This window comes from Bipolaris zeicola, assembly GCF_000523435.1.
Source record: "Bipolaris zeicola 26-R-13 unplaced genomic scaffold scaffold_61, whole genome shotgun sequence".
NCBI classification, from domain to species: domain Eukaryota; kingdom Fungi; phylum Ascomycota; class Dothideomycetes; order Pleosporales; family Pleosporaceae; genus Bipolaris; species Bipolaris zeicola.
The window spans coordinates 54,595-80,020 of NW_006912110.1; the positions used below are offsets into that span (position 1 = coordinate 54,595).

The window sequence follows — 25,426 nt, forward strand, 5'->3', positions numbered from 1 at the left end:
ACAAGATGCGGAAGGAACTCAGACAGGTCATATTGGATGCTAAAGCGTTGTTGGAGGCGTCTGGGGGGTGCGGCTCCACTGGGGCTACTGGAGCTGCCAAAGTCAATAGACCCGCCAAAGGTGCCGACCCTGCAGACGCGACTGGATCTCGACAAGGCGGCGGAGTGCTGAGAGTCGCCGTGCTCACGGGATCTCCATTGTCTGCTTCATCTTATGCATCTGCAGGATCCACGGCATCTGTTGCATTGTTCACGCCTACCGACTCTTTAGAATCCATGTCATCTCCTCTGTCTGCCGAGTCTCCCGCATATCTGGACAAGAACACGCTCTGATATGGGAAAGTCATGTTTGCATTTGGAAGCGCGAGCGAGGATACCACTTTCTGGGGGGTTTACTTCCTACTTTTTCAAATGAGGTTATGAGTCGCATAAGATGTCGGTGCATGGGGAGTGGACAGTCGACGGTAGCACATGCGAATCACGTATTCCTTGCAATTCACCAGACGCAACAACAAGCGCCATCTCTTTTTTTTTCTCATGTATAGTCGGCGCCTCGCACACCCGTACCAGGTGTATCGTAATACTCACTTCTTTTCATGTTTCTCTACTCGGTGTGCAATTTCAATGCTTGGTGCTGCGTTTGTCCTGGTGAGTTGAAACAAGGTGGGCGATAGGCGCTGTGCGGTTGAGGCGGGGGATCAAGTCCGCTGAGATGAGTTGAGCTTAGCACCGCCGTATCAGTGCTATCTACCTCTCTTCATCTCGACCCGGTTGCGCTAGAGGATCCACCATTGTCCGCCTCGCCCATCAAAACACGCGGCACCAGTCAGTCGTCCGTTTCCGGTCAGGGCCAGCGACGATGACGAGCGAAGTCGAGATATACACCCACGTGTGCATCTCCGACCCCGCATTGCAGGCTACCCCTCCCCATAGCTCTGTAGCTAGCTAGCTCCGCGCGGGTGATGCTAGGATTCACGCGTTGTTATAAACCCAGAGGGCGCTGTCACTTTGTACCTCATCTGTCCTCCTTTTCTGCTCCGTTTGTCCCGGGAATTTATAGCGACTTCATTATATCTCGTGAACCACCATGGCTGACTGGTCTGACCTGATTTCAGCTTTGAAGGGAACTTCAGACGCGCTTCCCAAGCTCCTTGAATCCGACAGCCAACTGAAATCTTTTGTCACTTCAGATGCCATTGACAAGCCAGTGACGTTTGGCATCAAGTCAAGTGCCTCCGACAACACGCTCCTCGTCACTGTTACCAACGGCAACGTAAAAGTCAGCAATGGCTCTTCCAAGGACGCCCTATTCACCCTTTCTGCACTTCCTGAGCAATGGGAGCAGCACTTCAAACCGGTCCCAGCCACGCCCTACCAGAGCTACTGGGGCATGTTTGGCATGAACATTAAGCAAAAAGGCATCGAGGTTCTGGGCGACCAGACGGCCTATGCACAATGGATTCATGTCTGGAGGCGCGTCCTTGAACTCATTCACGAAGCCCACTGCGGTCCACTCGCCGAGGAGGAGCAGGCTGAAATCGACAATGATTTTCTTACCGGGAAGTACACATATCTGGAAGCTCCGGTTTGGGGCCGCTGGTACGCAGGTTTCCTTTGCAACTCGATATATATACGGCATACTGACATTGCAATTTGGTGATACAGCAAGGTCTTTTACGAATACTCGGGCGAAGGCAAGCAAAACATCATCTTTTTGCATACCGCCGGCAGCGACAGTCGACAGTATCATGGTGTCATGAACGACATACGGATGCGTAAAAAGTGTACAATGTTTGCGTTTGACTTGCCCGGCCATGGACGCAGCTTCCCGACCAAGAATGCCTCGGCACATACAAACACCGAAGACAGCTATGTGGGCATCATTGCTGCTTTTGTAAAGAAGTTGGGTCTGCGCAGGCCGATCATCTGCGGTGCCAGTATGGCCGGTCAGGTCTGCCTTGCAGTTGCTATTCGTCACAGAGAAGTCGGTGCAATTGGTACTATTCCTCTGCAAGGGTAAGCAAAAGATTCAGACTATGGCAAACTTCCCAAGCTGATAATAGCTGCAGTTCCGAATATCTCAACATGGAGCGTCAATGGAACGATCGCTCTCCATACGTAAATCAGTCATTGTTCAACCCGGAGTGGGTTTACGGCGTGCGTTACGAGTATATCTGAGTAGAGAAAAAGATGCAAGCTTACGCTTTGTTAGATGATGGCTCCCACTACGCCCAAGGCAAATAAACAACTGATATGGCATACATACAGTGCTCAAGCTTACGGGGTATGGAAATTCCAAAGTCCGCTTCCTGGGTATCTGACACCCATCTAATCTCTATCCAGATCTTCCATGGCGACCTCGACTTCTACTTTGGCGGCTGGGACGGCCGATCCCGCGTCGCATCCATCGACACGGCCAGCTGCCCCGTGTACATGCTGACGGGCGAGTACGACTGGTCAAACACGCCTGAAATGTCGCAAAAAACGGCAGACAAGATTCCGGGTGCAGTCCACAAGTCCATGCCTGACCTGGGCCATTTCCCTGCCACGGAAAATCCGGCAAAGTTTGTGCCGTATTTGATGGAGGCCGTAGATCATATTGTAAAGGTTCGGTCAAGAAATATGAGTTCCCTGAGGTTGGGCGATGGTACTGATTAGGAATGCTAAGAGAGAGGGTATATATCCTTGGTAGTTTGAGTATACATGATACTTTTTTGATTTCATGAACGAATCTCGTTAATATTCATGGTGTTGGTATTTGTTTTTTTTTGGATTTAACTATTTCCACACATGTATGTTCAACTAAACTTGCAAACCGTCTGAAAAATATCATTCAAGTCCCTCGTACCCAACCATTTATAGTTTATCAATGCCAAAAAAGAGGGGTATCATTCATTACATTAACCTAGATATTCTCATGTCCCGTTTTCGAAACGAAAAAAAACGCCATTGGCTAACCCAAAAAAACAACTCTCCATACATGTGATGATAGAGCCATGTTCAACAAAGAGACAAAAAGCATGATCCAGACGGACCCCTCCCCTAAACAATGCAAACAATCCACTATGCATGCGGTAAACATCCACCCCCCCACTACCTAATCTTCTCAATTCTCTTCTTCGCAATTTTAATCTTACCATCAACACGCTGGACATCCTCCTCAAACAAGCCAAGCATAGCATTCTGTTCTACAAGCTCCGCATTAATCTGGACGCCCATATCCTTCATACGGCGCACGATCGTCGTTAGATCCACAAGATCCTCATCTTGCTCCTTGATGATTTGCTGTTGGAGCTGCAGGACACCCTCGTTGTCTAGTTCGCGGGTTCGATCTGTTTCCTGTGCGGGGGCGCCGAGGACGCGGCGGCCAGAGGGTTTGGCGGAGGCGGCGCCTTTGAAGAGACCTGCTTTTTGGGACTCGGTGACTGCGGCGGAGGAGGTGGAGGGGGTGGATGAGGAGCCTGAGCCGGACATTGCGGCTTTGACGGCCATGCTGTTGAGGACGGATTCGAGGCCGTCGCGTTCTTTGCGGAGGCCGCTGACTACGTCTCTTCGTCTGCGGAGTTCGCCTTGGCCGAGTTTCTCGCCGCTCCATTCGTCGGTGCTGGGGCCGCTGAGGCGGGCGAGGCCTTCGTCGAGGGCGGAGATGAGGGTGCTCGCGCGGACGAGGCTCTTCTTTGCGTTTGCGGCGGCTTCGTGTTGCGCTGTGGCGGCGGTGGCTTGTTCGCGCTTCGTCAGCCAGCGCCGGGCGTCTTGTAGGTTGCTCTTGAGCTCGGCGTGCTTGTCTAGCCAGTCTGAACTATCTCTCACTCTGTCCTTGCCAAACTGCGATCCAGGCAGGTTGCTAGCCTTCTTCCCGTTGCTTGTATCTTTATCGCCCAGCCCCAGAAACGTCTTGTACGCTTTGGAAACGCGCCACCGCCCGTCCTCTGCTGTCTCAATGGCGCGCAGGTAGGCTTCGAGGCCTGCACGTCGCTTTTCAATGTTTTCGGGCGAGCTGTTGGTGTTGCCTAGGCCAAGGAAACCGCCGAGCCATGATTTAGGGGGCAGCGCCGTGGGTGGTGCAGCGCCGACTTCTGAGCGGAGTGCGCTGTCCAGAGCGCAAAAGTCAGAGTAGCGTTTGGATGTGGTGGTTGCCGCGCGCGGAAAGGGGTGCTCAATCTTGATGGTGTAGGCTGTATACGCCTTGCCGTTCTCAGGAGTCTCTTCGTGCGTCTCCGGAATGGAGATTTTGAGCGACGGCATTGCTGGCAAGACGTGGGCGAGGCAGGAGAGAGGATCTGAGGGAACAAATGGGTACCGCCGACGACAAGCGGTCTTGAGTTAGGCACGCGCAAGCCGATCACGCCGCTAGTGCTGTATGTGGTCGCGTGCACCGATAGTCGTTATCTGTGGAGGGCCGGGAACTGTGTGTATGTGTTCAGGAGCACGGCTTCCTAGATTGTATCCTGAAGCCGTAGCACAGAGAAAGCGGTGGGACGAAACAAATAAAAGGCAAGGAGATTTGGGCGCAAGATTCCGGGATGCGAAACTGCGTTGACGTCGTTGTATGCAGCTGCGGCACGCTAGCGCCACGTGCGTTGTGGGCCAAACCTCAACACCATGATTTGCATCACGAACTCTAGGATTTGCCAACATGATTGTATCAACTTGGGTATATACAAATGATCAATACACCCCTATCATTGCCATAAACATGTAATTCGCAGTTTACGCTTCACCCGTAGGTGGCGTCCCCAACTCATTTACAAATCTCCCGCTCCTCTCCACCTCGCGCACCCACTGCTTCCACGGCTTGAAAACAATCCACGAATTCATTTCAGCCGTAGCCTTTCTTTCCTGCCCGCTCAGGTAATGTACACCACCGGCACCCTGCGCAGCATTTGCCAATAAAAGTGCCTTTGTTTGAACGCGAGCATTACTGGCAGCATAGTAGGCGAAATCCGTGACCTGCTCGATGCTCATTCCTACAGTGACGAAACCATGACCGCGCTGCAGAACCGTAGTGTGTGATGGACTGGTGGGTTGGGTTTCGTTGACGCCAAAAGTTCGTGCGAGTGCCGCACCTAATCTGGGGCTGTTGACGAGTAAGTCTCGTGGATCGGTTTCTTGGTACGCGCTCTCGATGTCGAATATAGGAACCGAGGCGCCAAGGAAACCTGCCATGTGGTAGACTGGCTCAAGTGGTGTGTCGATGACGGTGAAGGGAAGGACGTCCTCTGCGTGGCTGTGTACAACGGCATTCACATCCGGATATCTTTTGAGAATCTCGCTATGGATATAGCGCTCCGCGTAGCCACCTGCAGTGCCGTTTACTGGCGAGCCATCGGAGATCAGATACTCGCCAATGTCTGAGGGACCAGAGACTACCGCCGGGCCTGGGAAAGTGTGAGAAGAAGTAATCGCATACAAAAAGTATGGAAGCAGAGACGCATCACAGAAATTGAAATGTTTATATACCGAGCTGTAATGCGATGAAAAAGGTCGTGTTTGTCTTGGGGTTACGGACACTGACATGACCAAACGAATCAAGCACATTGTGGTACGACAAGATATGGTTTGCCGTGATCAGGGTGGACAATAAGGCTGTAATGTTGAGCATGGTGATTCACTGAAAGCTGTATCAAACGGCACGGTGGTAGTAGTTGCAGGCAGGACAAGTCGAACATGCCAGCACTGAAATAGAGGAGACAGGCGAGCGACAAGATGAACAATTAAGTATATGTAGATCGGAACAAGAAATATGCAGCATCATAGCCACGAAACCGTACATTGAAGATCTTACAACTATGCCTTGGTGGCGCGCCCTAGTCTGGCGCCGACGAAGACCACCGGTGTTAGTTTCCACTCGGCGTGGGCGCGCGCATAAGCCACCATCGGACAAGCGCCGAGCACAATAGATGTGTTGTATATATTACAAAACCTGTATACCTGATACTTAAAATCTAGGATCATGAGCTTCCGTGGTATTATTTGCAGTTGGAAAATGCAGCATGCTGACAAAAGTCCCTGAAAGGATCCAACAAGCAACTCCTTGGCCATGATAAAGTGCCCTTGTGACACCAACCTAAACCACGTAATCGTGTATGTTGTACATTTTTTGAAAAAGCAAGTCTGTGTGACAACGGATCATAAGTCCCGTCATCGGCGTCCGCCGTTCATGGCACTTTGGTTGAATTCGCTCGTTCCATGGCCAGTGTTGTTTGCAAAGTCTGGAAGAACACCATTCGTGCTTATACCGTCCTCGTAACTCGAGAAGCCGCCGGTCATATCTGCCCAATCCCATTCAAGTGTCATGGGCATTTTCCATAAATCTTGCGGAACGTTGTTAAAGTTCTGTTCAAATTGACCCATGGCAGCCATTGCATTGATGCTGGAACTTATGCCGCTCACGTCACCACTATTTGTCATGGGTAGACTTTGCCCCTGTTGTAGCATTTGTGCGGTAATGCCAGGCGAGCCATACTGGCTCATTTGGACGTTGGGCTGCAATGATGCATGGGTAAAGTTTGGCGAGAAGGGAAATGGCTGGAAATGTTAGCTTTGTGTCACGCAAAGGCTGGTCAAACATACCTCATTGAAGCCGTGGAAGTCTGGGTTGAAGATCAAGCCCTCGGATGCATTGGTGTTTTGCGGTGTAGCTGCCTGCTGCGGTGATGAGTGATTGTTACGGCCAGTTGAGAGTAACTCGGCAGCGGTCGCTTCAATCTGTGCGTCTTGTTCGCTGTCGCCTTGCTTCCTCTTCCGCCGCGATGCATGTTCGCGATCAGCTTTTTCCAATACCGTGGCTGCAATTCGCTCAAATTCGGCGCAAACAGTACACATGCGCTTCACGCTGCCACTCCCTTGTTCGTCGTTGAGCATATTTAAGAAGTTGACGACCAACTTCATAAGTTTGAGATCGGATCGCGACCGGGTATCCTGTGGATTTTGGAGAATATTTGCAAAGAGCGTGACGAGTGCTGTGACGGGGAAGTATATCACTAGCCAAACACATGACAAGTCGCCCTTTGGTATGTACTTAAGCAAGTGAATGGACGCACGAGCAGCCTGCACACAGAGCTGGGCCGACATGAAGACCCTGGGGTTCAGGGGTCGTGCATTCAAACCTTGAATGGCAAAGTTTGAGAGTCGGCTGGTCCAATATCCGTGGTGGACACTCATACGATGGATAGTAGTTAAGCAGTTGTAATAGCCGAGGTGTAGCACGGCAACCTGGAGGATGAGGGGCGTGTGTGATGCTTTGATGTCATGTTCTGGGCGGAACTCGAGGGGTATGCCGTCTTTCCAGGCTTCGAGTTCCTTGTCCAACTCGCCAATGGTGTTAAGAAGTTCGCCGTCGGTTTGCTTGGACGCCTTGACTGAGTACAGGCCCTTGTAGACTTTGCTTTGGATAACGGCAAAGGTGCACATGAGACGGAAGAGGTTCATGGTGCCCTTGCCGTCAGCGAGTGGGATATTGCCGATATTATCGGGTGGCGTCTCGCTTGGCAGCTCGACATTCATGTCATCATCATCTTGGACTGGGGGTCTACCAGAACGCAGACAGATGCTTTGCAGGGTCAGTAAAGTATACAAAGAAACAGATGGATGAAGTCTGGGGCTCACTCTTTGTCAAGCATGTAGGCAATCCAGAAGACACGTCTTCGCTGCTCAACTTCTGCGGCGTTGAGGCTGAAATTGGCGCCCTTCTTATGGAGACCAATGCTGTGTGCTAGCCGCATAGCAGTCGCGACGAAGAAATATGTGGGTTGGGGATTGGGTGTTCCCAGCAAGAAGAGACCCTGTACAATGTTAGGCGGATGAGTGGTAGGGACTGGATTACTTTGAGTCACTTACCACCCCTAACAAAGCTTGCACACTGAGCAAGTCAGTGTTGCGCATAGTGAGCTCGACCATGACGCTCATTGCGTTCTTCAGATACTGCCAAGCCTTTTCGTCCTCCTCTGCAGGCACGAGATTGCTCATGACGCGTAGTCGATGAGCGAAAGCCAAGGCTACGTTCAAACTTGCCCACCAGCCGGAGCCTTCGTAGGGGTCTTTGGAGTAGTGTTTGTCGACTAGATGCATGAAGGTGGGTTCGTGAAATAGAGGGAACATGCAGTTGAAGTTTTCAAAATAATCCTTGAGCAGGGACATGGCTTCGTGCTTGGGTGGTAACTGCTTGTAGACGCGCCGTTTGAAGATGTCCTGGAAGACATCTGGTCGCCATTGTATCCACTTGTTGTCCTCGACAGCAGCTGTAGAGATCATGTCACGGAACGAGTTGTCGCCCGTCTTGTCGTTGACCCATTGGATACCCTTGGGCGAGAATATGGAGAAGCCAGACGAGGAACCTACGCGTGTTAGTGATTAGTAAAGAGTAGGCATGTAGGCATGGTTGTGGGCCAAGACATACCGATATATCTTGTCTCGCCGCAGTTGTTTGTGACCAAGGAGCACATCATCTCGGCCAGGGCGTCCTCGTCCTTGTCCTTTGGCTCGGTAGGTTGGTCGTCGGGACTGGGAGAAGTTGTTCCACTCGTAGGGCTGGGTAGGGCTGGCTGTGTGGGCGCATCGTCGGCCGTTGATGGGGCGGAGTGGGGTGCTACGGAGGGTCTCCGCTCGTGAATGCTGCTTGTTCTGGGGGTAGCCGACCGTCCGGCGCGTGCCTCGAGCCGCTTCTCGAGCGTGGCCAGGTCTGTGCTGCCATCGTCGTCTTCGGGGAGGACACCGGAGAGGCGCATGAGCGACTCCATGCGGGCGAGGCGGTTCTCGAGACCCTCGATGTACTTGGCGCTAGGCGCAGTCAGCTAGTTGTCGTGTCGCACAGGGGGCAATGCAGTAGCTGTAGCAGGGAGAGGGGAGGAACGCACCCCTTTGGCGGCTGTCGCTTCTTCTCGACCTGGGTGAATATGCACTCGGTCTTGTAGTTTTGGCAATGTGTACACGAAGGCATCTTGCCATCACACTTGATCTTCTTTTTGCGACACATGTCGCATGCCTGCAGCACCAGTCAGCACCAACATGGGATGCCGCGTCCAGCTGTGCGTGTGGCTGCGTGGGCGGGCGAGAGTGCGTACCCGTGCGATCCGGCGCCGTTTGGCATCGCTTCCATCATTGTGGTCGTCCAAGTCGTCGTGAGCAAACATGCTGCCAGAGGGCATTTGCGAGGCGTCAAAGGTGCCGCTGCCAAAGATGCGCGGCGGCTGGGCATTCATCATGGGAGTGCCGCCGACGTAGAAGCCGGAGTGTGAGGGGTCCATGGCGGAGGTGTGGAGTGGAGATTGTCGTTACTGCTCTGGCGTGATCGTGGTGGTATTAGTAATGGTAGTGATGGTTGTAGTAGTAGTCGCAGTGAGTGTGGCTGTGCGTGTGGTTGTGGCTGCAGACGGCAGCGCCGGCAACAGTGTCGTTAGGGACAGGAATTGATCGTTGCAATCGTCAGGAAATCAAAATCGTGGTAGTCGTTGTTTTTTTTTGTCGTCGCCGCCGTCGTCGTGTTTGAGGAGGTCATGCAGGGAGCAAGAGGGCGGATCGGCTCGGCGGGGGGTCATGCGTAGTATGCGTAGGGGCCGCCAGTTGCTGGCGAAAGGTGAAACGCAGGTGCGCATCGCATCCACTGCCACCTGAGGCTGACTGTCGCAGCCCGGCCCAGCCAACACAAATGACGTCCGCCACTTCTGGTCCGAGTCGTTGTCGCACAATCCATTCCCCACCCCCAAACTCTTTCTCTCTGTCTGCACATTACGCATCTTGTACCTTAATACTACTGCCAAGTATACTACGATCGCCCCGTAAGTTTGTCCTGCCTCCCATATACACAAACAGCATCCATCCATGCACCACCCACGCAACCTGCTACCGCCCACTACGCCACAAGTCCTTTCTCGCTGCGCCACCACTATGCACAATGGCACTACTACTACTGCGCTACACCGACATGCTACTTACTTACCACTATAACACGCATACACTACACTAACTAACCCGCGTCCACCCCCACCAGCTTACGCCCAGCCATGGCACCAATGACTGCCCAAGAGCTACCCCAGCACCCAGAATACCCCCACATCGTCTGGCAACTGACACCCCAAAGCCAAGGAAAGGTACCCGTTGCCAAAGATCGAGGCGGGCCCTTTCATGTCGCCTACGAGGTTCATGGCAATGGCCCTCGACACCTGGTAGTAAGTGGCCCCACCTCTCGGTATTACTCTCGACCCTTCGACATGGGTGCCACCTCAGGCATGCAGCTATCATCACCTCTCTCCTGTCACCGTTTCGTTTCGGTTGCATTTGTCGTCTCAACATCTGCCCGGCGTCTCAGGTCGCTGAACATGCCGACATCTCTTTTTTTTCTATTTTACTCTCCGACACAGCCTCCAGAGATTTAACATCATGTAGTGGGTCATGGGCCTGGGAGGCATGAAGTATGCCTGGCAGCGCCAGACCAAGGATTTTGGCCATGCAAAGGGCGACGAGTACTCGTGCCTGGTGACCGACAACCGTGGTATCGGTGATTCGGATAAGCCCACGTCGAGATACTCGACGTCCGAAATGGCAAAGGACCTGATTGAGGTCATTGACCACGTTGGCTGGACCGCCAAACGCGATCTGCACGTTATCGGAATCAGCATGGGCGGAATGATCGCCCAGGAGATTGTGAGTCGTGTTTTTTTATTTTGATTTTGCATCGTTAGGCGTTCAACGACCGTCTCCAACCATCAGACACCGGATACGCGGCGTTCCGTCAACCGACACACATACACCCCAGCTGCAGACGCCAAACGCCTCAAAAAACGACATCATCCTCTCTGACACCATGCCTCGCCCTGTAATCTCAGCGGTTCATACGCCCTCCGCTCCTCTTTGTACACGGCTCTTCCCGTACACTTTCGCCAGGCAACGCCTGCATTGCCGTGATACCATTACGTGTTGGTCGACAAGACTTGAGCGAAAAAAAATCTTCCTGATAAGCAAAGAGGCTGTGAGATGGCTTAGTGCTGACCATGACATAGGCAATGTTGATACCAGAACGCATATGCACCCTGTCGCTTGTATCAACAGCTGCACATCTTTTCAGAACCACAGTAGGTCCCGCAATTGCTGCCACCTGGCCAACCCACACACGAGTTGACCCATGCAGGGCTTCTTAGAAAACCTCTGGAACCGTGCCAATCTCTTCATACCCAAGTCCCTTGATACCCAGATTGAAGGCGTCAAGAAGAATCTGTATACCCAAGAATGGCTGGACGCGCCAGACAACCTGGAGCCTGTCGTCCAGGCCTTCCCGACCAATGGGGACCGCTTTGCTGCAAATGAAATGTGGAAACGCGAGCACCCAGAGTACTTTTCCAAAGCACCCTTCATTCTGCAGGCCATTGCAGCTGGTTGGCATTACAAGAGCCCCCAGCAACTGCAGCAGCTTGCCCAGACAATTGGGAAGAAGAGAATCATGGTTGTCCATGGCACAAAGGACCAAATGTTGACTTTTCCCTTGGGCGTAGTCTTGTGGAGGGGTCTTGAGAAAGGCGAGGGCGTAACGGGCAAGGAAAATTGGCTAGGCATTGAGGAAGAAGAAGATGTCTGGCAACAAGGTGAGATTGAGAAACACTTTATCAAGGGACAAGGCCATGTGATCCCAGCCGAGATGAGAGAGGAATTCAACTCGTGGATTGAAGGGCTGGTTGAGAGAGGCATCAGGCTAAACGAAGAAGAGGGCGCGTAAGGTTGTACTCTTACAGGTGACGTCAGTGATTAGATCTGTAGCTCCCCCCTTATAAAAAAAATAAAGAAACTTTTCAAAAAAAAGTTCAACAAACGCAGTGACTGAAATTCTTGATCATTACAGGTGTCTCGCTACCACTAATTCTATCAAGCAACATTGAGACAAATACATTAAATATCTCATTTCAGAGTATATCGAGCTATGCATCTTGATCCATTCCTCTTTGAAGATTTTCTTACACCAAGTACCTAAACCCAGCCATCATCTTCTTGCCTTCTTCCACGCTCACACCCTCGGTAGCCGCAGTCTGCTCGGCAACATCGCCATGCACAACCCACGCATCGGCCCCCTCATCCAACCGCTTGTTAAGACGAATGAGAATAAATCTAAAAATTAGACATCCGATAATCGTAGCACCAAACATGGCCGTGACAACGCCGTAGCTGTTCCTGTATCCGTTCGCCGCCATGTTCCACACGTAGGATCCGGCAATGTTACCCACTAGAAGAGCGAGAATCGTTAGTGCTGTGTTCTTTCTCGGGTACATACTAAGATGTCAGACGAATACGTACGTTGGCTGAAAGCGTTAATCATAGCAATAGCGACCGCGCGCTTTGCCGGTGGACGGGGAAACGACGACGAGATCCACGAGTAGAAAACGATGAAGCCCGCATATGACGACGCCTGCAGGAACAGTGCTACATATCGCGCCGCCGTGTTTGATGTAGCCATTGAAATAACAAATCCCACGATGCCAACGCAAATGGGTCCGACAATGTGCCAGCATCGCTCCTGCTGGCGATCCGAATGCCACGCGTTAATCAGACTAACGACGCAGGCAAAAGCCCACGGTGGGGCGCTCATGAGCAGCGTGGTGATGTAGCCGAATCCGAGGGTCTTGGTTAAGCTGGGGAAGTAGGCGTTGAAGGAGAGACCGGTGACGTAGGCGGTGAATGTGATCATCAAAATGTAGATTTTGACGTCTTTGACGGCCATGAAGAAGCCTGCAAAGGGGGATTGCTCTTCCGAGTCTTTGTCGGCTTCACCGACATCTTCAGTCATTCGGAGAACGGCAACGGCGCGTTCTTCTTCGGTGAAGCCGCGCGTGTTGTGGGGGAGATCGGGGAGGATGAATGCCGCGGAAATGGCAATGAGCATTGTTACTGCTCCTTCGATCCTAACTCTGTATTAGTTGTATATAACTTTTACTTGAAAATTTCCAGTGCCTACCAGTAAAGCCATCTCCAAGCCTGTTCGTATGTCAGTATTCGCTTAAATACAAAAAGGATACTTGATCGGATTATTTTACTCACCTCATGGCCCAAAGTTCCCTCCATGTTGCCCAAAACAGCCGCGCCTACAAGAGACGAAAAGGCGTTCGAGATGAGGTTTCCGCAGAAAAGAATGGCATTGCGAAGCGTGAGTTCGCGTCTGGTATACCATTTGGAGAGGATGAGCAATGCTCCCGGCCTAGAATTCGTCATGTTAATTTCGCTCTAGCTACGCGGAAATGCGGTAACGGGGGGGAATTACAGGAAAGCTGCCTCGACGAATCCAATGAAGAAGCGAATGGCGACCATGCCACTGAAGTTATTGACGTTGCCGCTCAGCGTACTGATCATTCCCCAAAGCTATAAAAAAAAGGCAACGTTAGTGAGGTGAATTTGCGATATGGCACGACAAGAGGTTTCATACCAACATAACGACTGAAATGTAGAGCGATGGTCGGGGTATCACGTTGATAATCATGTTCGATGGGACTTGCATCAGAATGTAGCCGACGTAGAGAATACTCAGGCATGTCGAGTATTGTGTGGGAGTGAGACCGAGATCTTCTTCAAGACCGCCCAGACGCGCTGCAGCAATGTTGTTTCGGTCGAGATCTGGTAGTAATAGTCAGCACCAAATACCAAGCATGCGACCGCATATCTGGAAAATCCCCTACAGTTCATAATGTATATCAGCACGAAAAGCGAGCATCGTGCATCCAACTTGCGCTTCAGCGACTTCTCAACCTGCCTCCTTCTTTCGGGATCCATGGTGGCAACAGCGCTGGGTTTTGTGTGGTGCTCCGAGATCTGAGCCGCATCATGCGCAGATATCTTCTCTCCCTCGTACGCTGTCGCCATATTGCTAGAGCTCCTTGTCGTTGCAGGAGAGACGTAAATCAACAAGCGCCAGACGAACACATGGGGTCCCCTCGTTATTTCTTATAGCTGCAGCTGGGGAAAAATACGACCCCAATGCGCTCTCCGCTCCGCTGTGGGCCTCCATACAGGATATTTACCACCCTACCCCACTGTACGTCAATCCGATCAAACACCGTCGCATGGCCGAAGAGTCTGCACCGTGGCCTAGTGGAGTAAGGCCAAATGTGCCTGATGGTGTCATGGCGGTTGAGCGCACGTCTCGAGTGGAGCCTGGCAGCAACAGTTGCATTTTGCCTGCACAAATCGTTTTCCCCCCGCATTAGGTCCAATGCGCCATTGGATGGCAGGTTTGGTCGCACGTTGATCCAGCACTATGGCCAGCGCTCAGACTGGCAACAATGGGTGCAGATCAACAAGGCATGTAAATTAGCCTTTGCGCATGTGGCTTGCACGTCTTTCTCCATTACCTGGGAGGCGGTCGGACGTCGGCTTCTGCCAGTCAGATGCCGATGGTGCAAGCCGTACTATCCGATGCCTCGCTTGCGCGAAAAACGCTGGTCGTTGCTCGGAACTGCATTACGAGAAAGTGGATCCCCGATGGTTGTTGAGCCGCATACTCTGCCTTTTTGCGTTAAGACCGTGACATTCGCTCGTCTCCAGGCCGAGCTAGGATACAAAGTGCGGAGGATTGATTGCTTTGTCGTTTTCCCCGGAGTGATGGGCCGACAATGCCAAGCTACAGCCACGTGACATGGGGCCTGCAGTGTGGAAAAATCATGTCATAGCCCAAGTCCGCTAGCGGTGACTGTTAATTGCTTATCCGCCGGAAAAAGGCTTATGCTCAAGTTTATTTTCTCCTTTGTCCAATGAAGAGAAAATATGACCAAAAAACAGAGAAGCAGCAGGCTTATGGTAAAGACAGGAAACCCAAGTCTCTCGATCGAAGAAAGTCTAATATCTTCTGAACGGCAGGCGAAGGGTCAAGGGCCGGTTCGGTTCAGCTCCATTTTACGTCTGTTATACTCAATCTGGGAATAATCTGAACTCTGCCTCGAAAACGGATACGGAAACGGCGTCGTGTTCGGAAAACGGATGCGTAAGTCTGGCAGTCAGAAAACGGCGCTAGAAATTGTTGGCGCCCTTATACTAAAACAAGCACTGTCTTGTGCCGATTCACTCTATGCTTTTTTCCTTCGAGGCGAAAGTGAGGTCTGTTTTGTAGCTGCACCTCTGGACCCCTGGCGAGAAAACGGAGCCACGTGACTGCGCTAGATATGAGACTAAGTAGCTCTCCCCTGCTAAAGTTCTAAACCTAAAATGGTAACAAAATGGAAACGGAAAACGGAGAACAGAGAACGAACAGGCCTCAAGTAGTTGAAGAGGAAGATGATGGTCAAGGTGAACTGCGTGTGAAGGGCAAGGAGGATTGGGTGTAGGGTTTTCAAGGGCAACGTCAAGGGAGATTCGGAGCAGAAAGGCCACGTAATGAAGTAGTAACACAAGAGGTCATTGGAAAAGAACAAGCTCTGCTGCGTCGTAAGCTTGATGAAAATTTCATCTAGGAAATAGGGCTGTTTAAAACGAGCAAAAAGTTTTGTCTTTTAGCATTATAAGGCACTGGGACGCGCCTGATAATTGGCTCTGCTACCACAACACCAAAACGATTAACCACCACCCCACTCAGTCACTTCCCGAAACTTGACAAGTATATTGGCCGCTATTCGAAATCCCTGAATATACGCGCATCGAATCCAGTCAGTCGGTATTAGGTGAGATTAGATTAAATGAGATGATCAGACGGCGTATAGACGACCGGGCATAGCACGCGTTTAAGTATCCTTGCCGGGGGTATACTGCATATACCTATAGTATGAGCGATCATATAATATTTTCTTTCTAGGAAGCCAGCGGGATCAGCAAACTCGCTCAACACCTCTTACGTACAGATACACAAGGTTTCCCAGATTCGACAGCTGTTGATTTGCCTTTGGCGAATGAGCTGGGGTGTGGTTGATACGCAAGGTGGTAGGAATAAGCTGCTGAACGCGGCCCGATTCCGTAACGAGTAAGTATACGTAGTCACACTGGACACGCGGGAAGTATAATTACCTGAGATGTCAGGAAGCGACGCGACAGGATACCATCACTGCGAATAAATATCCTTGATTAGTTCTGTTGTCTTTCGCGGACGCTTCAGCTAATTATCTACGGCATATACTAACCCTACTTGGCATCCAGCTCTGAAATAACCAATATCCACAAGCCAACATGCGGAAGGTCTGTAAGCGAGGGAAACTAGTGAATTAAGGTTTTGCGAGGTAGTCAGCACTTGACGATCTGGGGTAGTGGTTGGACCGGGAGGTGACGGATATGGCCTATGCACCGTTGAAGCGAAGTCATATACTTCTTAGTTTTGACTGCAGCGATTGGCTACACAGTACTGATAGACGAGAAGACGTTATTCAGAAAGTGAGCATATCGGTGCATCATCCTGAAGGGGTTGCTCTCCTGCTGTTGATGTATATAAAGCTAAAACGGTAACCAGTGAGACACTGGTTGACAGCAGTTGAGTGTTAAAATTACCATTGCTACAGAAGAAAGCCCTCAACCGTGCAGTAGCTCAAATGTCCATATTTGACCCTTTTCCATATGGAGTGTCCTCCTCCCCGCTCATCCTCTTCTGCACTGCAGTCATCTTCGTCTCCATCGCCATCATCGCCATCGCCGCCGTCATCGTCCTCCCCATAATCGCCCACAGGCTTCTCACCCGCCAGATCCCACACAACGCACCCCCTGAGGTTCGTGACAACTACCCAGCAATTGGTCCATGGGGATTTTGGAAGCGACGGTGGGATTGGTATAAGGAATGTATATCTCAATCACAGACGGGTAATTTTTCCTTCCATGCAGGGCCTAACCTGGTTGTTGGATTATCGGGCAACACGGCACGAAAGGTGTTCTTCGAATCGAGACAGCTACGCGTGGCCGAGGGCTACTCCGATATCGACGGCGCACCAGCCAGCGTAGAGAAGTTACATGATGGCCAGGAAACGGATGAAGGCATAGACAAGTGGTTTGCCTCTCGCCTCTCACAACTACTAAAAGGACCGTATCTCCACAACAAGCTGCCTGATCTCAAGTCCAATATCAATGAGTCGATTGATACTATTCAAAAAGAGCCCAGTGGCATAATCAACGTCTTTGACAGCATGGCTTGCGCCGTCTACAAGTTGACTATGGGCACGTTTGGCCCAAACGAGCTCCTCAGCGACCCAAAAAAGCTTAAACAGACGCAGAGCCTGTTCGGGAGCATAGTCAGTCGCGCGAGTCCCATTTCCCTCTTGTTCCCCAGTCTTCCCTCGCTTGGTGGCTTCAAAAGATTCTACAGTGGTGCACGGGTATTCTTCTTACTCCGGGGCATAATCAAGAAGCGTACTACGAGCGACAAGAAGCCCTATGACGCGATGCAAGTTTTGCTTGACCAAGGCCACAGCGTCTTCAGAACCACCATCTTTGTCTTCGGCGCAGTATTTTCAGGCCTGGTCAACTCTACCATCAATGCTGGATGGCTCATTTCCTACTTGGCAGCTGCTCTAGAGTGGCAGGACAAGGTACGGCAAGAAGTACGCAAGGTAGCGGCCAAGTACGCTCAAGACACCAATGCGCCACTACGCAAACAGCTCGATGACATTCCGATAGAAGGATGGGAATCAGAGTTTCCCCTCATCAATGCGTGCTTGCGTGACTTGATTCGTCTGCATATACTTACTATCTACTTCCGGAAGAACATGACCAGTGACGACGTTCCGCTGGGTAACGGCAAGGAGGTCATCCCTGGCGGCGCCGTCGTCGCATATCCGTCGTACGACATCCACCTCGATCCCGAAGTCTACACCAACCCATATGAATGGGATCCATCAAGGTATATGCCAGACCGTGCCGAGGACACAAAGAGGCCACACGGCTACGTGGGCTGGGGATCCGGAATGCATCCATGCCGCAAGTACACCGACTCCACATGTATCGTCCCCCTGAACTAATTTACCTTGCAGTCGGCATACGCTTCGCCACTCTGGAAATAACAATGGTCACAGCGTACTTTGTCGCTTCGTTCGACTTTCAGCTTGTCGACCAAAACGGCAATCGTTTGTTCAAAGTGCCAGACGACGACGTGAATAGGAGACAAGTCCAACTCCCCAAGATTCTGCCGTATGTCAAGTTTACAACGAGAGACAAATAAGGTGGTGGGACCCGAAACACACGGTAAGAGGGAAAGAAAGGAGCAAGAAGAGCTCATCGTCGTCACCGACAGGGCAATCCATAGTCTTTTGTATCTTTGCAGAGAGAAAAAAAACCTCCTTGTCTCAATTATATTCGTAGGAAGCGGTGAAACATACCGTGACCTTGGCTTTTTTATGCTGGATCCCGAGGCATCCCTATCTTGTCTTTTGTGATGACAGCGCGTCATGTCGGTTCGCGCCCGCAGGATCCTCCCCATCCCAACATTCCGCCAAACACGCACATTCATGCCGTCTCGTAGCGCGCGCTATTCAATCATCACATAGTGGCGTGAGTCTGTCAAACAGAGTGAATAACGTAGCCCTTCGTCGTATCTGCCATGTGCATCGATGATGCCCGGTAGTTTTCGGAGTCTTTCACTGTGTGTAATTCTCATGTAAACATATTAAGCTAAGATGGCATTCGATAATTCTAGAATAATGACTAACTAGCGTTTGTGAAGGTCTTTTGCAAGATTTGGGCCTAGTTTTATTAATACACGATAGGCTGGGTTGCACGCTGTCGGTGCTGTGACGTGCGGGTTTGCCAAGGTTGAAGCTTTGCCCAAAGGCCGCCCGCTCCGCGTCTCGCCCCTGGCAGGGTGCAGGTGGCGTTTGGGAACGGGGAACGAAACGCTGGGTTTCCACAAATGCACGATTCATGACCCGTCTCTCTCTTTTGCAACGGCATCGAATTTTCTTCTCTCTTTGTTTTGTTTTGTTTTTTATTTCTTTCAAACACATTTGCAAGGCTGCACAGTTTTGTGACTGCATATTTTTTTTGGGCCTAGAAACGATAAGACTGAATTTATTTACCAACAAGACCGAAAAGATAGTAACTAGGTGGTTTTGTGAAAAACTAGTACGCAGTCGTTGCAGTGTGACCTTCTCCTATAGTGTTTTGACCAAGCTGTGAATATTGCTTTATCGTCTGTCATGACCCGCAACGTGCCCACGTTGCCCAGGATGTGGACGAACCGAGTAAGCAGACGTCGAACTAGCACGACGGCCCGCTCATGTCATGCCATGAGTTTACATGGACGTCAAATCGCCAAGTGTGCCGCGCTTCCGTGGAGCGGTAATGCCCCCTGTATCTCGCTACCGCCATTTTGCCATCATTTCTATTCAAGTATCGAGGAACGATAGCGGAAAGCAAGCCTGCATGAAGAGCGGAAATTTCAACGGACCACGACCCCGCCGCACACTAATCCACGTCGAGGCTGGACTCCCAGGAATCCGTGTTTTGACAGCGCGATGCTGAAACTCGGTGTTTATTGCTGGCCCCGGTAGGCCAAGTCTAGGTCGTTTACGAGTTGTTCGTCATTGGCTGGCCCCGCCGTGTTTCATCTTTTCCAAGTGTGCGGCAAGGCTGCACAAGCGCCACTACCCTCCTTATAGCCTAGGATACGATATTCGCTAATGAAGAGGACCACTACCAAGAGTCTTGGTACGGCGGACAAGCTGCAAAGGAACGCTTCAGAACCACAATTGTGCATTGTTTGATCGGGCAAATGAATGTCCGTCCAAACAACTTTGCCTGAGTCGAGACGACCGGTGGCATGGCCACGGGTGGAGAGGCACGGGAGGGCAGGGCAGCAGGTGCTGGTGTATATAACATACAGACATGTCTCCTCCATCATATCCTCATCAGCCTCTGAGTTCATCAACCAGCAGTCTTTTACATTCTTTTCCAGTCCTTCTTTTCGATTCTTTGCCTTTCGCAAACCACCTTCTTTTCAACCAACCATCTAAAACATTCGTTACTGCTAGTTCAGAATGAAGTTCTCCGCTGCTCTTATCGCCGCCGTCGCCCAAGTGGCTTCTGCTCACTACTTCATGGACAAGGCCATCGTCGGTGGAACTGAGACGCCTGCCTTCAAGTACGTTCGCCAGTCGACTCGTGCTACCAAGTACAACCCCATCAAGTTCTCCTCCAACCCCGCGGCCGACATCCGTGACAACTCCCACGCCGATGGTCCCGATATCGTCTGCAACCAGGGTGCTTTCTCCTCTGCCGGCAAGACCGATGTCCTGACCGTCAAGGCTGGTGACGAGATCCGCCTCAAGCTCGCTGTTGGCGCCAAGTTCCAGCACCCTGGTCCCGAGCTTGTCTACATGGCCAAGGCCCCCGGCAGCGTCAAGACCTTTGACGGAAAGGACGGCAACTGGTTCAAGATCCACGAGCTCGGTGTTTGCGATGGTGGTGATTTCACCTCGACCGCCTGGTGCGATTACAACAGGGATTACATTGCGGCCACGATCCCCAAGGATACTCCCAGCGGCGAGTACCTTGCCCGTTTCGAGCACATTGGTGTTCACCGCTCCCACGTCAACCAGCCTGAGCACTACGTCTCCTGCATGCAGATCAAGGTTGAGGGTGGCGGTAACGGTACCCCCGGTCCCACTGTCAAGGTAAGTCTTCTTACTCTCTCCATAACAACCACAGTCCATCATTTACTAACCATTCTTACAGTTCCCCGGTGCCTACAAGGCCTCTGACCCATATGCCAACTTCAGCATCTACAACGGCCGCAAGGCTTTCCCCATGCCCGGCCCTACCCTCTGGAAGGGAGGTGCGGGAACCGCCAGCTCTGGCTCTTCCTCTGCTGCCCCTGCCAACAACGCCCCTGCTGCTCCCGCTGCCACCACTCTCGCCACCAAGCCCGCTCCTGCTGCTACTCCTGCTCCCGGTGCTGGCTGCGCTGCTCAGTGGGCCCAGTGCGGTGGTTCCGGTTTCACCGGCGCAAAGTGCTGCGCCAAGGGCTCTTGCAAGACCATGAACCCCTACTACTCCCAGTGCCAGTAAGCGTCTCGTGCTCTGGTATGATAAAAAAAGGTTCAACGCTGAACGTGTGAACGATGATGGTGGATGGGCGGCTTGCTCACCACTGTCCCTCTTCTTTGGCTTCCGGGCTGCTGTACAATCTTTCTCAAGGGCTTTCTTGGGGGACCTGGCTACTTTGACTGCTAGCTTTTTCCTGTATATACTCGAGGCTCCATACTTTCTTGTCATATAAATCATTTAGTTGTCTGATTCTTGCTCCACTTGCCTTTTACCATAAGTGATGTCTTCTGTGAAAACTGGTGAGCCTATAAGCATTCCCGATTGTGGATGGTACTATACAGTACTCTGGATGTCACACGCAATCGTGAGTAATTCCATTGGATTGTTATGTTTTTGTGTATTGAGAGTTGAATAGTCGACCATGGAAAAGAATCGTCTCCACCGAGGCGCTCTGTTAAATGTCATGCACACTGTTCAAGTCTTGCATAAACCGAACATCAGCATATAAATAAAGTATCACTTTTCATCAATCATCATTGACATATCGATACTTGCAGACAACAAAATCCAGGGCCTATAGTTGATATAACCCCGTTTCAGAAAACATACGACCACAGAAGTTGTTGGTAGAGTGACAAACGAGATCTATATTTTGGCAATTATTGTTGTAGCAAGACTTCCTGCTCTTCTTTGGATATACCAAAAAGATACAAAACGTCCAGCATGCTCTTCGAGTTCAAGCGGGCAGGAGCCTGCATCTGCACCTTTGGCTTTGCATGGAAAGCAACACCAAGACCGGCTACGCCCATCATAGGAAGATCGTTGGCGCCATCACCGATGCATACTACTTGTTCCAAGAGTATGTTCTCTTTGTCGGCGATTCCAAGCACGTGTTGTCGTTTCTTTTGCGCATGGACAATCTCGCCTGTCAATTCGCCCGTGAGGGTAGCTCCGTCTTCAGAGACAACGAGATGGTTAGCAAAGGCATAGTCCAGGCCGAGCTGCTCGCCCATCCAGCCGGTCAAGGGCGTGAAGCCTCCGCTCAAAACGGCAGTTTTGAAGCCCAGTCTTTTGAGTGCAGTGATGAGCTCCTTGACACCTTCATTAAGCGTTATCCTGGGCTTTAGGGTTTCGAAGACGGTGCTTGGCACGCCTTTCAGCAGTTTGCATCGCGCGCGCAGACTAGCCTCAAAGTCTAGCTCGCCGTTCATGGCTGCAGCCGTAATGGCAGAGACTTCTTTCTCGACACCAATCAGCGAGGCAATCTCGTCAATGACTTCTTGCTGAATGAGGGTGCTGTCCATGTCAAAGACGGCAAGTCGTTTGTAGCGCCGGTAAACTGTGTCTGCTTGAAAGACGCACTCGACACTCCATTGACGCTCAAATTGTGCGACGGCATCGTGCCTCCGCAGGCTGTCGAGCGTAATGGTCTCAGGGCTGGGGAGTGGAAAAGTAAGCTCGGCTACGCGACATTGCTTGGTTGCTTCCAGTCTCTTGGTGGTGATGGAGTCGCGTTGCAAGCCTGGGATGATTGTCGTGAGCACAACCTCAAAGTCGGTTAGACAGTCGATGGGCCCGGTTTCATGAAAGAGAGTTGCGACGAGGCGGGTTGGTGAGGCATCGGGGGTGGACATTGTGGGCGATGGAGGGGTAGTGAATGTTGTTGGGGGGTATGGTGGGAGGGGTAACAAGATTTTCGCAGGGGTTGCGGCCTGGGATTCAGGTACAATAGCGGCACCGTCAGACAAGCCCGCCACGGCATTTCATCAACAAGCACTTGGGCAGAGGTGCGCACCGTAATCATGTATATGGAATGTTATTCTGTATAGTTGAAATACGCCCAGAATTCAGTAATCTGTACGCAGCACCAATTCAGATCAAAGGCGTCTATACTATTATCTGCGAAAAGACAGTGGAAACATTACAGTCCCAAAGAACTGTCACCTTGAATCATGACATCTGTGTCCACATAATAGTCAATAGAATTTACCAAGCCACGTACTTTGGTATGGTTCATCTCGCCTGTACTTGGCCTAGAGTGCTGCAAGTTTAGAGAGATGCATTTCGATTCCAATATCACACGATAGAGAGAATGCGTATTGGGTTTGGTAAGCACAAAAAGTACTCATGGAAGGTGGTCTATGATGACACATGGAGTTTTGTATATAGAACAGAGTTGATAAGAAGAGTAGTGCTGACGTGTGCAAAAGCAATGTCGACGAGTAATCGAAAAGAGGATGCCTGAATTACTACCAAAGCTTGTACTATTGGATAGTGCTGGTGGCTGACCGAATGCAAAATTGGAATACTACCACATTTTGCAGTGGGGCATACGATGCTGTCAGCATTATAGTAGCCAGTCTTTGAGCGGTTCAGCCGTGCACTAGGCATTGTCCAATAGCTGTGCACCTTTGTAATAATCATGGACAAAGCACCTCGTCTACAAGGATGTGCATCTGTCTAGTTCTGGCCTGCGACTGAGATTAGCCAAGGTATGCACGACATGTTGCTAGTGCAGCCGCTGTTTGCTGCTTCCGTACTTATGGATTAGTACTAATAGTTGCAAGGCCTCCCCCTCCCCACAAGACATTGCACACAACCCGCAAACACAATGGACGAGTACACGCCCCAGAAATCAAACATCCTCCAGTCGCCGCCGCTTGATATCGCGGCCAAGTACGATGCCGCCTGGGCCACGGACAAGGTCATCCTCATCACGGGCGGAGCGAGTGGGTTCGGAGCAGGCTTCGTTGAGAAGTGGGTGGCTAGCGGTGCGACGGTCATTGTGGGCGACATCAATGTGTCCAAAGGTGATGGCTTGTGTCGCCGCATCAATGCCCAGGCCAGCGGTAATGCAAAGGCACACTTTGTGCACTGCGACGTGACGGATTGGCAGTCTCAAGTCAATCTGTTCAAGGAAGCGGTCAAGCTGAGCCCCCATGGCGGCATCGACTGTGTGGTTGCCAATGCAGGCATTGCCGGCCACGACATACTTCAGGAAGGCTCTGGCCTGGATGCCGCTGAACCACCCCCGCCCAAATTTAACATCATCGACGTCAACCTCACAGGCGTGCTCTATACGACGCACCTGGCCTACTTCTGGCTGCCCAAGAACCCGGGTTCGTCGCCCTGTAGCATCGACGCGAAGCCTTCGACAACTTCGCCCCGCGACCGCCACCTGCTCATGCTTGGCTCGGTGGCATCTCTTGCTCCCATTGCCATTCAGCCGCAATACTGTGCAGCAAAGCATGCTGTGCTCGGCCTGTTTAGGACCCTCCGTGCTACCAGCAACCTGCAGGGCATACGCGTCAATCTGCTTTGTCCTTACTTCATCGACACGCCCATTGTGACAGCGGGAGCACGCTTCATCCTTGCAGGCGGCGCGACGGGCAAGGTTGAGGATGTGGTTGATGCTGCCACGCGCTTTGTAGCCGACTCGCGCGTCCTGGGACGTGCACTCTGCATAGGGCCAAAGGTACATGTTCGTCAGAACTCGAAAGGCGAGTGGGACTTGGCCACACCCGGTGACCCCAACAGCATCGAGACGGCCCTGTTCGAGCCGTATGCCGACGATTGGGAGGACCAGGACCAGTGGAACCGCAACTTTGTCAGGATTCTAAACTCGATCCAGGCGGGCAGGGGTTGGTTCGGATGGGCACAAGACATTGTCAAGGCGACGCTGTACACCCTAGGCATCGGACGCTGATTGTTGTTGAGATGGTACCAAAAGCGAATGCACAATGATGGGCTTGTGGGGGATGTAGTTTAACGTCAATCACTCTTATGGTATTAGGATCAGATGCTTGGGTAGATCGTGACTAGCCAAACACAGGCTCCATTGTACCTTGTTAGTAACGACTAGGGGATCATAATAGAACTACTCCTCTCACACACATTTGCGAGATTCTGTGCATACGCCTTCATATCTACTACTACGCACGAAGAGATTTGGGTTATCGATAGCATCACGTGAGTCCTCTCGAAGTTCTTTACCCCAACCCTAAACCTAACCCTAGCCCTAATCAAAAAACCACAAATATGATGTTCCAATCCCGCTATTACTGGCACATACGACCATTGGAAACTGAGAGCTAGCCATCCCGTCCGATCTGGCATATATAAGCAGTTTACCGGCGGATTAGTAGTTAGGTGGGTGACCACTAGCGAATCCCCGCTGTCGTNGCATATATAAGCAGTTTACCGGCGGATTAGTAGTTAGGTGGGTGACCACTAGCGAATCCCCGCTGTCGTATGTTTTTGTTTTACAATTTTTATTTTTTGCCCAACTTGTATAGATCACGTATCTAGATTTTAGTATGGAGGTATGTATCGTATAGAAAATAAGAGTTCAATATCTTTTGATAAGCGTTAAAGTCGCCTCCTTTTTATTTTGGTTGTTGTGGCTGTCTAGACTGTCTAGAATATGTTGGACAGTCTGAGTGCCGCTAAGACGCGTTCTGGGACGTGACTAGTGTGCTACCAGATCGCCGTCGATGCATCTGCGAACC

At 51.3% G+C, this 25,426-nt stretch overlaps 12 protein-coding genes across 12 annotated transcripts; 7 read left to right on the plus strand and 5 right to left on the minus strand.

Annotated features, from left to right (window-relative positions):
- Nucleotides 1-5: 5 nt before the first annotated feature.
- On the plus strand, nt 6-332 carry COCCADRAFT_4497 (uncharacterized protein; the record flags this gene model as incomplete). The annotated part of the gene is made up of 1 exon (XM_007713425.1): nt 6-332. One exon carries the CDS (start codon nt 6-8, stop codon nt 330-332), a length of 327 nt encoding a protein of 108 aa, XP_007711615.1.
- Nucleotides 333-1,086: 754 nt separating this feature from the next.
- COCCADRAFT_4498 (uncharacterized protein) lies at nt 1,087-2,657 on the plus strand (the record flags this gene model as incomplete). The annotated part of the gene is made up of 5 exons (XM_007713426.1): nt 1,087-1,598; nt 1,665-2,015; nt 2,069-2,156; nt 2,212-2,283; nt 2,343-2,657. The coding sequence occupies 5 exons, from the start codon at nt 1,087-1,089 to the stop codon at nt 2,655-2,657; spliced, it is 1,338 nt and encodes a 445-aa protein (XP_007711616.1).
- A 435-nt stretch (nt 2,658-3,092) lies between these two features.
- On the minus strand, nt 3,093-4,244 carry COCCADRAFT_4499 (uncharacterized protein; the record flags this gene model as incomplete). The annotated part of the gene is made up of 1 exon (XM_007713427.1): nt 3,093-4,244. One exon carries the CDS (start codon nt 4,242-4,244, stop codon nt 3,093-3,095), a length of 1,152 nt encoding a protein of 383 aa, XP_007711617.1.
- A 465-nt stretch (nt 4,245-4,709) lies between these two features.
- COCCADRAFT_4500 (uncharacterized protein) lies at nt 4,710-5,601 on the minus strand (the record flags this gene model as incomplete). The annotated part of the gene is made up of 2 exons (XM_007713428.1): nt 4,710-5,377; nt 5,460-5,601. The coding sequence occupies 2 exons, from the start codon at nt 5,599-5,601 to the stop codon at nt 4,710-4,712; spliced, it is 810 nt and encodes a 269-aa protein (XP_007711618.1).
- Nucleotides 5,602-6,140: 539 nt separating this feature from the next.
- Nucleotides 6,141-9,244, minus strand: COCCADRAFT_94387 (uncharacterized protein; the record flags this gene model as incomplete). Its single annotated transcript, XM_007713460.1, has 7 exons — nt 6,141-6,527; nt 6,573-7,551; nt 7,608-7,783; nt 7,839-8,335; nt 8,398-8,777; nt 8,855-8,982; nt 9,062-9,244. 7 exons carry the CDS (start codon nt 9,242-9,244, stop codon nt 6,141-6,143), a joined length of 2,730 nt encoding a protein of 909 aa, XP_007711650.1.
- Nucleotides 9,245-10,000: 756 nt separating this feature from the next.
- COCCADRAFT_36218 (uncharacterized protein) lies at nt 10,001-11,706 on the plus strand (the record flags this gene model as incomplete). Its single annotated transcript, XM_007713461.1, has 4 exons — nt 10,001-10,165; nt 10,383-10,640; nt 10,997-11,068; nt 11,125-11,706. The coding sequence occupies 4 exons, from the start codon at nt 10,001-10,003 to the stop codon at nt 11,704-11,706; spliced, it is 1,077 nt and encodes a 358-aa protein (XP_007711651.1).
- Nucleotides 11,707-11,941: 235 nt separating this feature from the next.
- On the minus strand, nt 11,942-13,835 carry COCCADRAFT_94433 (uncharacterized protein; the record flags this gene model as incomplete). The annotated part of the gene is made up of 7 exons (XM_007713462.1): nt 11,942-12,207; nt 12,279-12,883; nt 12,937-12,956; nt 13,020-13,176; nt 13,240-13,337; nt 13,402-13,589; nt 13,652-13,835. 7 exons carry the CDS (start codon nt 13,833-13,835, stop codon nt 11,942-11,944), a joined length of 1,518 nt encoding a protein of 505 aa, XP_007711652.1.
- A 2,645-nt stretch (nt 13,836-16,480) lies between these two features.
- On the plus strand, nt 16,481-18,096 carry COCCADRAFT_36220 (uncharacterized protein; the record flags this gene model as incomplete). Its single annotated transcript, XM_007713463.1, has 2 exons — nt 16,481-17,855; nt 17,909-18,096. 2 exons carry the CDS (start codon nt 16,481-16,483, stop codon nt 18,094-18,096), a joined length of 1,563 nt encoding a protein of 520 aa, XP_007711653.1.
- Nucleotides 18,097-19,069: 973 nt separating this feature from the next.
- On the plus strand, nt 19,070-19,394 carry COCCADRAFT_36221 (uncharacterized protein; the record flags this gene model as incomplete). Its single annotated transcript, XM_007713464.1, has 2 exons — nt 19,070-19,211; nt 19,291-19,394. 2 exons carry the CDS (start codon nt 19,070-19,072, stop codon nt 19,392-19,394), a joined length of 246 nt encoding a protein of 81 aa, XP_007711654.1.
- A 515-nt stretch (nt 19,395-19,909) lies between these two features.
- Nucleotides 19,910-20,939, plus strand: COCCADRAFT_36222 (carbohydrate-binding module family 1 protein; the record flags this gene model as incomplete). Its single annotated transcript, XM_007713465.1, has 2 exons — nt 19,910-20,545; nt 20,607-20,939. 2 exons carry the CDS (start codon nt 19,910-19,912, stop codon nt 20,937-20,939), a joined length of 969 nt encoding a protein of 322 aa, XP_007711655.1.
- A 638-nt stretch (nt 20,940-21,577) lies between these two features.
- Nucleotides 21,578-22,552, minus strand: COCCADRAFT_4506 (uncharacterized protein; the record flags this gene model as incomplete). The annotated part of the gene is made up of 1 exon (XM_007713429.1): nt 21,578-22,552. The coding sequence occupies one exon, from the start codon at nt 22,550-22,552 to the stop codon at nt 21,578-21,580; it is 975 nt and encodes a 324-aa protein (XP_007711619.1).
- Nucleotides 22,553-23,529: 977 nt separating this feature from the next.
- COCCADRAFT_94488 (uncharacterized protein) lies at nt 23,530-24,624 on the plus strand (the record flags this gene model as incomplete). Its single annotated transcript, XM_007713466.1, has 1 exon — nt 23,530-24,624. One exon carries the CDS (start codon nt 23,530-23,532, stop codon nt 24,622-24,624), a length of 1,095 nt encoding a protein of 364 aa, XP_007711656.1.
- Nucleotides 24,625-25,426: the final 802 nt, after the last annotated feature.